This window comes from Biomphalaria glabrata, chromosome 8, assembly GCF_947242115.1.
Source record: "Biomphalaria glabrata chromosome 8, xgBioGlab47.1, whole genome shotgun sequence".
NCBI classification, from domain to species: Eukaryota; Metazoa; Mollusca; class Gastropoda; family Planorbidae; genus Biomphalaria; species Biomphalaria glabrata.
In genome coordinates this window covers 1,980,935-1,996,528 of record NC_074718.1, presented here as the reverse complement: position 1 = coordinate 1,996,528, position 15,594 = coordinate 1,980,935, and the positions used below count along the sequence as shown (strand labels likewise).

Here is a 15,594-nt window from a genome sequence, read left to right as displayed (position 1 = left end):
CTAACCCCAGGAGGTGTTCCATGTTACATCAAAAGATGCCATTTTCTACAATTTTAAAATTTCAATAATGCACTTTTTGAGCTCAAAATATTATCACAATTTATGCATTAACCATTTCTAAATACAATGAAATAAAAACTGTTACATTTCAATATAATTTTTTAAAGATTTAATATATATATTAGCCTTTTTAGTAAACCAATATCTTTAGGTCACCAGTACTGGAGAAATACTCATATGTACACATCTGTGGCTTTTTGCATCCTGAGAATGGTAACAAATAAGACTTTAGAAGTATTTAGTCACCAATAACATTGTCACCAGATGAGGCCTTTTGGAGTGGCCAGTGGGGCAACACCGCCAGGCCCTGTGCCTGGGAATGGCTCTGTGATTTAATAAGAGATTCCGTTGTTTCTGAATCATTAGTTACATTACTAAATCAATTTAAAGGACTAGGGACTAAATCCTTTATAAGCAAAATCTGACATGCAGAAAACAGTTGACAATACAGTGCGTAATGTAGTCAAACAGCAAATAGTACAGAACCTATGTAAGGTGCTCTTTTTTGTATCAACAACAAGGCCTACAGCATTAGAAGCAAATGAGCCCATAAATAGAAATGTTGCTTGCCCAGGGCCCTGCGTTCTGCTAGAGCCATCTCTGCAGTCACTGTCTTTCTCTCTGCCTTCATCTTTTGGGCACAGGGACTCAGTTTTTGTAAGTTCTCATAGATCTTGATTTCATCTTACTCTGACTGCCTGTTGCCCTAACTCATGACTTGATTTTTTTGTAAGTTCTCATCTTGATTTCATCTTACTCTGACTGCCTGCTGCCCTAACTCATGACTTGATTTTTTGTAAGTTCTCATCTTGATTTCATCTTACTCTGACTGCCTGCTGCCCTAACTCATGACTTGATTTTTTTTGTAAGTTCTCATCTTGATTTCATCTTACTCTGACTGCCTGCTGCCCTAACTCATGACTTGATTTTTTTTGTAAGTTCTCATAGATCTTGATTTCATCTTACTCTGACTGCCTGCTGCCCTAACTCATGACTTGATTTTTTTTGTAAGTTCTCATAGATCTTGATTTCATCTTACTCTGACTGCCTGCTGCCCTAACTCATGACTTGATTTTTTGTAAGTTCTCATCTTGATTTCATCTTACTCTGACTGCCTGCTGCCCTAACTCATGACTTGATTTTTTTTGTAAGTTCTCATAGATCTTGATTTCATCTTACTCTGACTGCCTGCTGCCCTAACTCATGACTTGATTTTTTGTAAGTTCTCATCTTGATTTCATCTTACTCTGACTGCCTGCTGCCCTAACTCATGACTTGATTTTTTTTGTAAGTTCTCATCTTGATGTCGGTCGACAGATCTTGCGTGGTGCCTCAACAGACTAAGGGATAGGTGAAGGTGGTGCTGAATGTAGCTGTTTTTTGGATCATGAAAAAATAAAGAAGATAGACAAAAAGGAGATTAAGGCCCTATTATTAACTTTCTAGATTGAAGGCATAATTGTTAGCATTATTGCTCCGAATGAACACAATGTAAATCCGAATGATTTGTGATTTGTTCATTTGTATATTTTGTTTTCCAGGTTTACCAAGCCCCAGTCTTTTGCAGATTGTGTTGGAGATGAGCTGCCCTTGGGATGGGAGGAAGCCTTCGATCCTAACGTTGGAGTTTATTATATTAATCACATCAATCGTAAGTTAAAAATACTCAAAGTAAAACTATTATTGACTAGTCTGCTTTGTCCACAGCTGATTCAAGCTTCAGCAATTTGCTGTTTTTCTTTGTACTTCTCTCAATCACAATGATCCAGCAAGTCTCTTGGGTCATTGACCATCAAGTCAAAATTTAGTAATCACCTTGTTGACACCCACATTTCTTGGTGGAGGAAATCTGAAATTGTTCTGTTTCAGTGCCTAGATCTAGAGATCTACCTCTATCTGATTAGATTTAGATGTAGATGATGTAGAGACAGCTAAATTTGTTCTAGATCTACATTGAACTTTAGCTGGTGGTGGGGCTGCTTCATCAGCTGATAAACTTCATCATTACTAGACCTAGCCCTAGGTCTAGATCTATAAATTAATTTACTAGATCTATAACATTAGATTTAGAATCAATATCATCATCAGATAAAACAAAATCACTGTCATCTGAATTATTATACTTCCTCATCAAAGAAATATTTAGACCTACAAAGATTAGATAGCACTGGTTGAGGTTCCATGTTAAAAAAAACACGCACACAGAAAAAATAAATGTAATCTCTTTCAGACTTCGTACAAAATAAAAACATGTTGAAAGAAGGAAATTCCGGATGTTTAGCAAAGGGAAACTATTCTAGATAAAAAATTAAGCAATAAAAAACATGAATCTGAGAAATAGAAACGAAAAAATAAATTTTAAATAGCCGATGATTTCAGCGTTGATCCGACCTTTTGCCCATTTTACATCAACGTCCTGTGTGTTGTTCTGGAGTCAAACCCGAGGCCTCTCAATTTGGAAGATAAGCCCTTTACCACTCAGCACATGTTCCCCTGTACACATATTATCATTTAACCCTGGATGTCTTAAGTTCACCACATTGTCCTGATAATAGTTGTTATAATTATATTACTAATCTCCCTTGTGGTTAGTCTTATTGTTTACTTTTTTTTTATTTCTACTGGAAATTTATCCTTGATTGAAATCTGGTTACATGGACACATTTAACTTACAACTGACATGATTGCCTGATCTATGCTTATTGTATTAATAATAATAATAATAATAATTATCTTTATTATCCGTAAGGAAATTTGTCTTACAATTTGTGCATTACACCAAACAAAAAACATTATAACTATAAGAAACCAAAGTGTACATTCACACCAGACTCACTCATAATTTACATGTGACAAAGTTTATACCAGGTTGTTCTTATTTAATGATTTGATTGCCAGGGGAACAAAAGAGTGTTTGTGTCTGTTTGTCTTTGCTATTGGTGTCTTGTATCTCTTTTGTGATGGTAAAATCACAAAATCCTGACACAAAGGGTGATTCTTTATTTCGAGGATCTTGTTAGCTTTTTTATAGATGTTTGTCTCAAACAACTGCCCAAATGGGGTTTGTTTTTTGCCAATGATTTTGCCAGCAGCATTTAGGATTCTATGAAGTTTATTTTTATTTTTAATGCTCAGATTGCCATACCAGGCGGTGATATTGAAACTTAAAATATTGCAGATGTGAGCGTGATAAAACATAGCCAAGGTCTAATTAATAGCAGGGCCTTACCATCTTTGTGTTTTTTCTATAAACCATAGTAAAATAAGTTAAGTTCCCCTCTCAGGCCTTGCAATCTTTGGGGCAGATGATGTAAAGGTCATCTATTTCTGTAGCCCACTTTAATTGTGGTTGTCATGTGGTTAGCATAATGTCCAGCCATCTTTACTTTTTCCCCAATTTCTGTCAGGTACCCATTGGAGCTGGGTAGACTCAGAGGCGTCCTAAAGATTCCAAATTAAAAATCCCAGTCTTTACCAGGATTCGAGACCTTGACTTCTCTGTTCGAAACCCAAACACTTTACCACTCAGCCACTGTGGCATCATCTAATGCACGTCTAAATGTACTTAAGTGCTTTTCAAGTGCTTTCCAGAGCTAAATGATAATTTTTTATTTTTTTTTTTGTATTTCCAGAACTCAACCAGTTAGAGGATCCTCGAATACAATGGAGACAAGAACAAGAACACATGTTGAAAGAATATTTGGTCACAGCTCAGGAAGATTTGGAGGTAAGCCTTACAACATCCATCAAGTACTTAGTGATGTCACAGCTCAAGATATTTTCAAGCTCAGTCATTAATATTATTTTGTATGTGCTCCATTGTGTTTCAGGCCAAAAAAGAAATTTATTCAATCAAAGAGCAGCGCCTGTTACTTGCTCAAGATGAGTTTCAATATTTAAATGAGACTTTATCAGGATGGAAATCATCACGGACCAGTTGTAAGTTCTTAACTTTTTTGTTTTACATGTTTCTGATAGTCCTTCAGACTTGATTGTCACATCGTAGCCTAAACCTCCCACAGGGTGGCTCTGTGCTGGGCTCATACCTGGACCAACAAGATGACAGTCCAGAGTGCACACTGCATGACATAATTCTGTTACAAACACAAATGCTATACATATGCTAGTTATAACAGTTATTAGTTTTTTTTTCAACCCTATAATTGATTAATAGTTAATATTCAGAAACTAGAGTAGTTATTCAGCTAGCCAGGAAAACCAGTGACTTGGCAGAATTTAAGTCATTGGTTAATATGCATGACGCGTAGGACGTAATCATCTTCTTTTTTGAAGTAACGTCTTTATTATATAAGATAAGATAAGAAAAGACATTTTTACTGTATTTTCACTATTTAGTTTTGTACGAAGCCTAACAGTTGATTTATTCTGTCTGCCTGGCAGTAAACTCCAATTCCAGTGTTGGCAGTACCAAATATGATCCTGACCTGTTAAAACAGGATGTGAACCTGGCGAAGAGCAGGGTGGCTCGGCTGAAACGGGAGTTGGAACAGATTGGTGCAGAGATGTCTTACAAAGAGAGAGGAGTTGAAACTTTGTCCAAGTGAGAATTTTTTATTTTTATTTAATGACTCTATAGAAACACAAACGTTTTTACATCTAAAAAATTTTATTTGTTAATCAAAGTTTTTTAATTTAATAAGCATCTTAACCTATCCCATGGTCTGTTGAACTGTTGTGGCACCACACAGGATCTGTTGATCATCTTTCTCCATTCCTGTCTTTTGCCTTGGATAGAATGTCTTTCAATGGCAGGCCTGTCCATTCTTTTATCTTGTCTTCCTATCGCTTTCTCTATTTTCCTCTTCTTCTTGTTTTCCTGGTACTGTTCCCTGAAGGAAAGTTTTTGAGAGCACTGAGGACCTGGTGATATGGCCGTAGAGTTTAAGCATCTTAAATTACGATATTTGATTATTTAGTATCATGTAATATAGGAGTCAAGGTCTCTTGTTCCAGCTTTTAATGCACTTATAGAGAAAGCTTTTAAACTTTTCTTAGGTCTTATGAAATAGTCAATATAACTAGTAGTATCTTTCGTTGTCAAGGTCTCTGTTCAAAAATCTTCTTAGATTCCATTAGCTGGGAAGTTAGCTTTTAACTTCAAGATATGTGGAGCTAGCTTTTGACTTCATTATCTTTGGAGTTAGCTTTTAACTTTAATATCTTAGGGCTAGATTTCAACTTCAGTATTTGTGGAGCTAGCTTTTGACTTCAATATCTGTGGAGCTAGAACAAAAATTGTGGATAATTTATTGATGTTCAATGTGTAGGAGTTGTCTTTGTTTCTTAGCGTAGTGTGATTCAGTCATGTGACACTGAAGTCTATTCTCACTTCATTGTTTTCACAGTGTTGGACAAAAGTTACAGTGTATTTCTGGTGGATATAGTTTAGAACAAGCGCAGAGGATTTTATCAGAAATACATCAGCTGAGGAATCAAATGTCTCAGGGAGAGAAGGAGAAAAATGAACTCATGCAGGTCAGTGCTTGTGCTTTGATTTTGATAGTTCTTTTTTATTTATAAATTTACACATGTGCTTATGGTCCACTGAATATACAGAAATCTGGATAATATGATACTAATTTCAATATAATATACTATTTAACCTGACCATTGAGACACAGGAAAAAGAAATTAGTAACAAAATAATGTACTATTCATATTTCAAGATAATAAAAAAAATGTAAAGTTTCCCTTTTAGACCTTGTGGTCTTTAGGGCAGATGATGTAAAGGTCATTGGTTTCTATGGCCAACTGTGTCATATGGCCAGTACAATGACCAACCACTTTACTTTCCCAACTACTGTCAGGTAGAGCTGGGTGGACTCAGGGGTGCCCTTATAATTCAGAAATCACATTAGAAATCTTAATGATCACATTGCTAATAGCTAGAAAACTGTTGCAAGCTTTCATGGCCAGTGAGCTATAGACACACCTATCACTCCACACCAGCATTGACATGCAATCTTTTGACAACAAAACAAACTTCAAAGCCATTTCTCTTTTTGAAATCACATCTCTTCTCCCTGATATTTTATTCCTAAAGAAAATCTTTTGGTGTCAGACATGCATTGGATCCGCTGGAAATCTTACTCTTGATCATGTATGATTGATATCTGATCTAACTGAAAACATTTTCACTAGTCTGGGCGTTCTAAATTCCTTAAAATACCGTTAGAGTATCCAACATACACTTATTCACTGTTTAGAGCTATTTCTTCTTCTTCATCGTTCTCATTGTTATGTTGGAGTGTTCATATGACTAGACCAATACATGAGATGAACTGCGCAGTTCTTTAGAGCTAGATCTGGGTTATTAAAAATTTGATCTCAAACTTGGGAAACAATTGGACAATAAACATTTTTTAATGTTTTAAAATATCATTGGAGACAATTTATTCCTTTTTAACAAATACATCAACTAGTTGGATCAAATAAATTTATTGCTTGATTTGTGCTTCCCATGGTATAAATAGAAGCATATTTAATAAAATTTTTCCTTGTCATAATTCTGTTTTCATAAAATTATGTTTCTACCAGGCATTTGATCAAAATATAGAATTAGGTGTGACTTAGACCAAGACTTAGAACTAGAACTGTAAGGTGTGACTTAGACCAAGACTTAGAACTAGACTGTAAGGTGTGACTTAGACCAAGACTTAGAACTAGACTGTAAGGTGTGTCTTAGACCAAGACTTAGAACTAGAACTGTAAGGTGTGACTTAGACCAAGACTTAGAACTAGACTGTAAGATGTGACTTAGACCAAGACTTAGAACTAGACTGTAAGCTGTGACTTAGACCATGACTTAGAACTAGACTGTAAGCTGTGACTTAGACCAAGACTTAGAACTAGACTGTAAGCTGTGACTTAGACCAAGACTTAGAACTAGACTGTAAGGTGTGACTTAGACCAAGACTTAGAACTAGACTGTAAGGTGTGACTTAGACCAAGACTTAGAACTAGACTGTAAGGTGTGACTTAGACCAAGACTTAGAACTAGACTGTAAGGTGTGACTTAGACCAAGACTTAGAACTAGACTGTAAGGTGTGACTTAGACCAAGACTTAGAACTAGACTCTAAGGTGTGGAGAAAAAATAAACACTAGAAAGTTCTTATAATACAATATTTAAACAGTTTAAAAGCATATCTATTAGATCAATTTGATCTTCAAACTATTTCATCTCCCTCACTAAGTCTTGCACTTTAACAGGAGGCCAACATTTTCTAGCATTGTCTTGTACATTCATGTTTACATTTCTCCATTCTATTTGAGTCAAGTTTCAGTCAGAGACCTGATCTATGGGGGAACAAACTCTACACCATGTTAATTGTGTGTGGTGCAAGTTGAACCTGACTATCATGTAATTCAATGGCCAACTTCTTTGACTTTTTTACATTTGCTCTCAGATCTATGTCTCTATCACTTGGCCATTGCTAGCTTACCATCACAATCACATCCATCACAAACACAATCAACAAAACAATCCTCACAAATGCCATCCTCACAAACACAACCATCTCATCCACGACCATCATCACCATCACAAACACAATCAACTAAACAATCCTCACAAACACAACCATCTCATCCACGACCATCTTCGCCAAAACTGAAGATAAATTAAATTAAAAATGACCAGCTGTTTGTCTTTATTTGTTTTTAGTTTTGTTGGTACACAACTTTCTCCCTAGGCTCTCTAATCTTTTATCTATCACTATTTTCTTGCCATTTCAAGGAACAGTTGTATCTCTATGTCAGCTGACACACAACTATAAGTTTCATAAGATGCTTCTTTTGTTTTCTGGGTTTTTTTTTTTTTTAACACCAGGGATGGTGCATGTATACAAAATCAAGGATAATAAGCCTACGAGAAATTCACTAACTTATAGTGTTGCAAATACACAATAGTGTTGCAAATACACAATAGTGTTGTAAATACAGAATAGTGTTGCAAATACACAAGTGTTGTAAATACACAATAGTGTTGCAAATACACAATAGTGTTGCAAATACACAAGTGTTGTAAATACACAAGTGTTGTAAATACACAAGTGTTGTAAATACACAATAGTGTTGTAAATACACAATAGTGTTGCAAATACACAATAGTGTTGCAAATACACAAGTGTTGTAAATACACAAGTGTTGTAAATACACAATAGTGTTGCAAATACACAATAGTGTTGCAAATACACAAGTGTTATAAATACACAAGTGTTGTAAATACACAATAGTGTTGCAAATACACAAGTGTTGTAAATACACAAGTGTTGTAAATACACAATAGTGTTGCAAATACACAATAGTGTTGCCAATACACAAGTGTTGTAAATACAGAATAGTGTTGTAAAGTACTCTTGCACCCTATTCTTTAAAAAGCAACTAGAATGAATGTGAGGAGAAAAACAACAACTTGTATCAGTTCATTGAAGTACAACAAAACATTCCAATGTATGTGGCATGTAGAAGTAACATGTAGTAGCAGACTTTACACTGGAGTCAGGCCTTCTTAAGTAATAGTGTCCTGGCACTCAGTGCTTACAAGTCTTTCTTAACACTAATCAGTGGCTATCTTTCAAAAGCCCCTGTGGGCCTGTTGCTAGGGCGCAAACCGCTGCCCAGAGTGTTTAGTACAGTGAGTCTGAGGAGCAAAGAAAACAAATGGTTTGAGCCACTGACTGGCAGTGTAGAGTGTCATAAGGAACAATGTCATAGGGAGTTGCTATGTTTAGGATCAGGCATGCTAGACCTACAGATAATTAGTAATTGTAGCGCTTTGCCTAATGAGGAATATTAAACTCATGGCGACATGTGTTGTTTGATCTATGTTGTTAAATTCTCACTTACAACAGTTCAATGTAAGAAATAAAATACTACAAGAAGCCATAGAGTAGTTTTACTGACTGAACAACTTCATACTGAACTTTTAGCCCCGGCCTCTAGTCTGTAGGTTATAAAATAGATGAAATCACCGGTCAATTCTTGTTCAGAAAAGCTTGAATTGAGGGGAACTCTAGAAGACTTGGATATTGAATGATTTCTCTGTTGTTCTGGAGTTGATGCAGTCTTTATCTTGTGCTAATGTTCAAAGGTTGTGATGCAGTCTTCATCTTGTGCTGATGTTCAAAGGTTGTGATGCAATCTTCATCTTGTGCTGATGTTCAAAGGTTGTGATGCAGTCTTCATCTTGTGCTGATGTTCAAAGGTTGTGATGCAGTCTTCATCTTGTGCTGATGTTCAAAGGTTGTGATGCAGTCTTCATCTTGTGCTGATGTTCAAAGGTTGTGATGCAGTCTTCATCTTGTGCTAATGTTCAAATGTTGTGATGCAGTCTTCATCTTGTGCTAATGTTCAAAGGTTGTGATGCAGTCTTCATCTTGTGCTAATGTTCAAATGTTGTGATGCAGTCTTCATCTTGTGCTAATGTTCAAAGGTTGTGATGCAGTCTTCATCTTGTACTAATGTTCAAAGGTTGTTAGGCAAACTCTTCTACTGCGTTAAGTGGCATCTGGTAGCGTAGATCTACAAGGTTACGTTTCGTTTCGTACTGTACTTCTATTTGGAGTGTAAGCAGAAGAGATGAACACCTTTGTGTCGTGGGGGAAGTTGGGGGAAAGGCTTCAAGGAATGTTGAACATTGAAGTCATCTTAAGACTTTTCTGGACTGGGCTGGAAGCTGAACTGATTCTATTATGGTCAGAAATGTGATAGTGTGTGTGTGTGTGTGTGTTGTAAGTAGGTCAACTAAGTAAAAAAATATACGGGGAACATTTAAACGTAACAACATCAATGGCTCTCGTGTTATAGGACTAATAGCGACATTAGCAAAAAAAAAAAAAAAAAGGTTTTGGGTTGAGTGGAGAGAGACACGAACAAGAAACTTATTTGTGTGTGTGTTAGTTAATTTGACACACACACAGGACACATAATGTTGGGTGCTTGTCTTGACACTGTTCCACTGAGGTAGTTCCTTGGCCACTTGTTTGTAGTTTGGTATCCATGTTTCGGATTTGAAGATTATAATATCCCGCAGGACGGACGGGCGGGGGGCTCGAGTCCGCGATCATCGAGACGGCAGTCCAGAGCGCATACCACACGACCAGGCAATCAACGTGATGAAAGATTTTGTTGTATCATCTATATCACATCTGTGTGTTGGTCTTTGGAGCTCACAGTCACAGCAGCTTTGTTCTACTTTTAAAACGTCTTTGTCTTACTGGGCAGTAAGAAACGTATAGGATTTAAAGTTGTAGCTTCACCCGCTCAGTCACGTGACTTCAAATAGACGGCGTCCAAGTGGAATGTGACACTGGTGACCTCCCCTCCACGTCTGCTGCTTGTTGCGTAATGAATGGGGGGAAAAAAACTACACACGGCCCACTGAACAAGTCGCCAGAGCCTTGGCACACACACACACACACACCAGCAGACTTGAGCAGTGCATTCACAGACAGCACTGACCTAGACATCCATTCAAGAAACCTGTCTGCACATTTCAAACCCAACATTCAAGATAAACGCATCCCACGTGACAGTTTGATGAGTCTGTAGCAGAGAGAGAGAGAGAGAGCACTCGTTTTTTATTTGGACACAACGTGACACATTCAAAGTTGATATTCTAATCTTTTCTTTTTCTTCCTTATAAAACATCATGTGCAGGGCCGGTCCTACAGATCCCGGGGCCTATTCTGGGTTGTGATAAGGATAATAAGTGAAAATTAAGATTTTGTATAAAAGAATAAATTCGTCTTTGCATTTTATTCATACTCTACTAAGTACAAAATCACTCTCAGATTAGCTTTACGAGCCATCTACAGTAGATAGTAGTTTTTTTTTCAACAAAAAGCTGATAAACATTCAGATCTGCCTTTTTAGATTTACTAAAATACTAAATTTAGAGGTCGAAATAGATCTAGATCAAATTTTGTATGCCAGTGGCTATTAATGTAAATTAAGAACTTTAACTTCTTGATTTGGTTAAATTTCACCTTATTATTACATTTTTATGAAATGAAAGCTGACAAAGTAGTTTTTTTTTTTTTTGTTTTTTTTTTTGGTAATTGCTAGTAGGATTGGCGTTTTCCAAATTGAATCACAATCAAAAATGAAAATTTTGTCTGTTTTTTTTTTAAAGTTTTCAGATTTTAATAATTTCATGAGATTTTCATAACTTTTTCGTATATTTTACAATTTCAGTGAATTCCAGAAACCCTTTAATAATAATTTAAGCTGGTTTATTTTAATAATTTACACCTAGAATTAGCGCGGGGCCTATGAAAGTGCGGGGGCGCACTGCGGCCGCATAGGTTGCAGTGGCCTAAGACCGGCCCTGATCATGTGCTAGTTTTTTGCATTATGGGTGATTTCAACCTACCTGATATAAATTGGAAAACACTAACCATAGATAAACACCAAAACCTTAAGGACATAAATGAGCTTTTCATAGAAACTTTACACAACCTAAGTTTAGATCAAATTATTAAAAAAAAACAACTAGATAAAAAAAAAATGGACCTCATTCGCCAATCGTAAACAAACAACATTTAGTCACGTGATCTTATTGATAAAACAACGGGGGAAAAAAACTGTCACGTGACAACCATCATGAATTAAACATGAGATCGTAAATTATATGGAAGAGAAAGAGCACCACGTGGCTAAATGTTGTTTGTTTACGATTGGTGAATGAGGTCCATTTTTGATGTTTTGATTTACAGAAAAAGAATATAGATATAGTTTTCAATAATAACTTAGTACTTGATGTTTTTCTGACGTAATTTTTTCTGTGCATCCAAAAAAAACGGACACCGGGTTTCTATGTGACGTCACACAGACCTACTCTTCTAATCAATTGACTTACTGACTAACGGAAAACCATACAGTAAAGTTGACAATCTCGTCAAAGAAATAGATCTAGGTCTATGCAGTTAGGTCTAGACCTTGTTCAAAAAAATGACAAACCACGTGATTAAAGTAGATTGACTAACCGTGGCGGTGTGTATTTGTCTCGCCTGACCACTCTATAAACACAAAAAAAGCTCTATCGCTTGGTTGACTTGTCATGACCCGATGACCGACTACACTTAGCCTTGGCTAGCCTTGCACTGACCAGTTTGTTAGAATCAGCCAGACACACGATCTAGTTACTTTTTTTTGGATAGGGAGGGGGGTGTAGATGAAAATGTGTTTTTTTTTTCTTCTCCAGTTTGTTATCCTAATGAGAGAAATATAACTGTATGACTGTAACCTAGCTATGGCCTGGGCCTAGGCCGTCACTAAGCCTAACCGCCACACGGGAAGAATGAAGCGATACCATTGGTTAGATCTAGATTCGCTCTCAGTATTGCAGAAGGAAGTGGATACCTCAAAGAAGCCTTTCTTTTTTTTTTTAAGATGTCAAGAATGGACCTCATTCACCTATCGTAAACAAACATTTAGTCACGTGATCTTATTGATAAAAACAATGGGGAAAAAAACTGTCACGTGACAACCATCATGAATTAAACATGAGATCGTAAATTATATAGAAGAGAAAGAGCACCACGTGGCTAAATGTTGTTTGTTTACGATTGGTGAATGAGGTCCATTGACTAATGTATTAAATATAAATGTATTAAATATAAATGTTTCTAAGCATTTCAATAATGCTTACTATTACAACTTTTAACCCAGAATTTAAATATGTCAATAACTCCCTCCCTCTCTGAATGGTCTGGAACTTGTAGCTTAGCGTTTGACTATTATTTGACTATTAATGCAAGACGTCGGCCCTAGATAATGCTCAGACATTCATCTCGTGAGATGGTCCCTAGTTGCCTCGCGACTGAAGGAGGCCATACTATTAGTGTAAGATAATTGTTCGGAAATCGCGTCTCAAAATTGAATGGTCGAAATTTAAGATAGGACAGCTAGTGATACTTTGACTTTTCTAGTCCAGAAAGGTTGCGCTGGTCGCTGGTTATCCTGGTATACTGAATGGATTATTTGGTGAACTTGTTAATGTTTGAAACCTTATTTAAAGCTTAGGCTGTAACCACGGAATGTTTGGTTTCTCATGATACAGCCTATGTGAGGTCTTTCATGATACAGTCTATGTTAGGTTTCTCATGATATAGCCTATGTTAGGTTTCTTATTATATAGCCTATGTTAGGTTTCTCATGATATAGCCTATGTTAGGTTTCTTATGATACAACCTATGTTAGGTCTCTTATGATACAACCTATGTTAGGTTTCTTATGATACAACCTATGTTAGGTTTCTTATGATACAACATATGTTAGGTTTTTTATGATACAACCTATGTTAGGTTTCTTATGATACAACCTATATTAGGTTTCTTATGTTAGGTTTTTTATGATACAACCTATGTTAGGTTTCTTATGATACAACCTATGTTAGGTCTCTTATGATACAACCTATGTTAGGTTTCTTATGATACAACCTATGTTAGGTCTCTTTTGATACAACCTATGTTAGGTTTCTTATGATACAACCTATGTTAGGTTTCTTATGATACAACCTATGTTAGGTCTCATTATTCCGTCTGTTAGTTATCATATGATATAGTCTCGCTTTCAGTATTGCTGAGGGAAGTGACGTCTCTCGTGATACAGCCTCTGTTACGCCTCTCTTTAAATTACACTAGTCGACCGGCGGCGTAGCGTACGCCGCTATTTTGCAGGGCCGGTCTTAGGCCACTGCAACCTATGCGACCGAAGGATCCGCACTTTCATGGGACCCGCGCTAATTCAAGGGGTATACATTATTAAATTATACCATTTTATAACTTAAAACAGATTTCACGCGCCCTCCTTTCTATTTACCAGGAGCTCCTGGAAATCTTCCGAAATTGCAAAATAGACGAGAAAGTCCGTAAAATATACGGAAATATGTAGACGACAAAATTGTCATTTTGGGGTGTCATTCAATATGGAGAACGACAATCCTACTCGCGATGAAATAGCGCTAAACAAAAACATTTGGTCAAAGTATTCATAGCACAGATTTGTTGTTGTTGTTGGTCTAGATCTATGGTCAAAGTATTCATAGCACAGATTTGTTGTTGTTGTTGGTCTAGATCTATGGTCAAAGTATTCATAGCACAGATTTGTTGTTGTTGTTGGTCTAGATCTATGGTCAAAGTATTCATAGCACAGATTTGTTGTTGTTGTTGGTCTAGATCTATGGTCAAAGTATTCATAGCACAGATTTGTTGTTGTTGTTGGTCTAGATCTATGGTCAAAGTATTCATAGCACAGATTTGTTGTTGTTGTTGGTCTAGATCTATTCCACGACTGAATCAAACTAATTGATACAATTACGCTTTGTATAACTTTTTTTTTTTTTATTATTATTTTTTAAAAATGTTTTTCTTATTTTTAATCTGTGAGGCCTCAAAAACATCTAATTTTAAAAACAGTTTTTCTTTTGTTTTTTTTGTTGTTGTTGTTTTTTTTTTTTTTTTTTTTTACATATAGGCCTAATCTCTTCAGGTAAAGAATGTGCACTAAGACTTTGGCTAATAGTTTGGTTGTTCAGTGTTACGTTTTTGTACAAACATCCTTGCCGCAAGGCGCCTAGCGTTTTCCTGCCTTTTCAGCTTCAGCAATGTATCCCCCTGGCACCTATTACTTTGTATTTCCTCCAAGTATGAAGAGCTCTGGTCGAATACTACTTTGTATTTCCTCCTAGTTTGAAGAGCTCTGGTCGAATGTGTATTTCCTCCAAGTATGAAGAGCTCTGGTCGAATACTACTTTGTATTTCCTCCTAGTTTGAAGAGCTCTGGTCGAATGTGTATTTCCTCCTAGTTTGAAGAGTTCTGGTCGAATACTACTTTGTATTTCCTCCTAGTTTGAAGAGCTCTGGTCGAATACTATTTTGTATTTCCTCCTAGTTTGAAGAGCTCTGGTCGAATACTACTTTGTATTTCCTCCTAGTTTGAAGAGCTCTGGTCGAATGTGTATTTCCTCCTAGTTTGAAGAGCTCTGGTCGAATACTACTTTGTATTTCCTCCTAGTTTGAAGAGCTCTGGTCGAATGTGTATTTCCTCCTAGTTTGAAGAGCTCTGGTCGAATACTATTTTGTATTTCCTCCTAGTTTGAAGAGCTCTGGTTGAATGTGTATTTCCTCCTAGTTTGAAGAGCTCTGGTCGAATACTATTTTGTATTTCCTCCTAGTTTGAAGAGCTCTGGTTGAATGTGTATTTCCTCCTAGTTTGAAGAGCTCTGGTTGAATACTATTTTGTATTTCCTCCTAGTTTGAATTTCCTCCTAGTTTGAAGAGCTCTGGTCGAATGTGTATTTCCTCCTAGTTTGAAGAGCTCTGGTCGAATACTACTTTTTATTTCCTCCTAGTTTGAAGAGCTCTGGTCGAATACTACTTTTTATTTCCTCCTAGTATGAAGAGCTCTGGTCGAATTAAGTTCAATTAAAAGGGTGTGTGACGCTGGCCAAGCGTTGTCCTCCATTCTGAACTGCAGAAATACATTCTCCTGACATGTCCAGCTTACT

At 36.5% G+C, this 15,594-nt stretch overlaps 1 protein-coding gene across 1 annotated transcript in view; it reads left to right on the top strand.

Moving 5' to 3' along the window:
* LOC106050315 (protein WWC2-like) overlaps positions 1-15,594 on the top strand; it is a 38,812-nt gene that overhangs the window by 2,545 nt on the left and 20,673 nt on the right. The window contains exons 2-6 of the mRNA XM_056037269.1: positions 1,602-1,711; positions 3,693-3,787; positions 3,891-3,999; positions 4,462-4,621; positions 5,427-5,556. Of these exons, the coding sequence (XP_055893244.1) occupies positions 1,602-1,711; positions 3,693-3,787; positions 3,891-3,999; positions 4,462-4,621; positions 5,427-5,556 (604 nt within the window). The remainder of the gene's footprint in view (positions 1-1,601; positions 1,712-3,692; positions 3,788-3,890; positions 4,000-4,461; positions 4,622-5,426; positions 5,557-15,594) is intronic.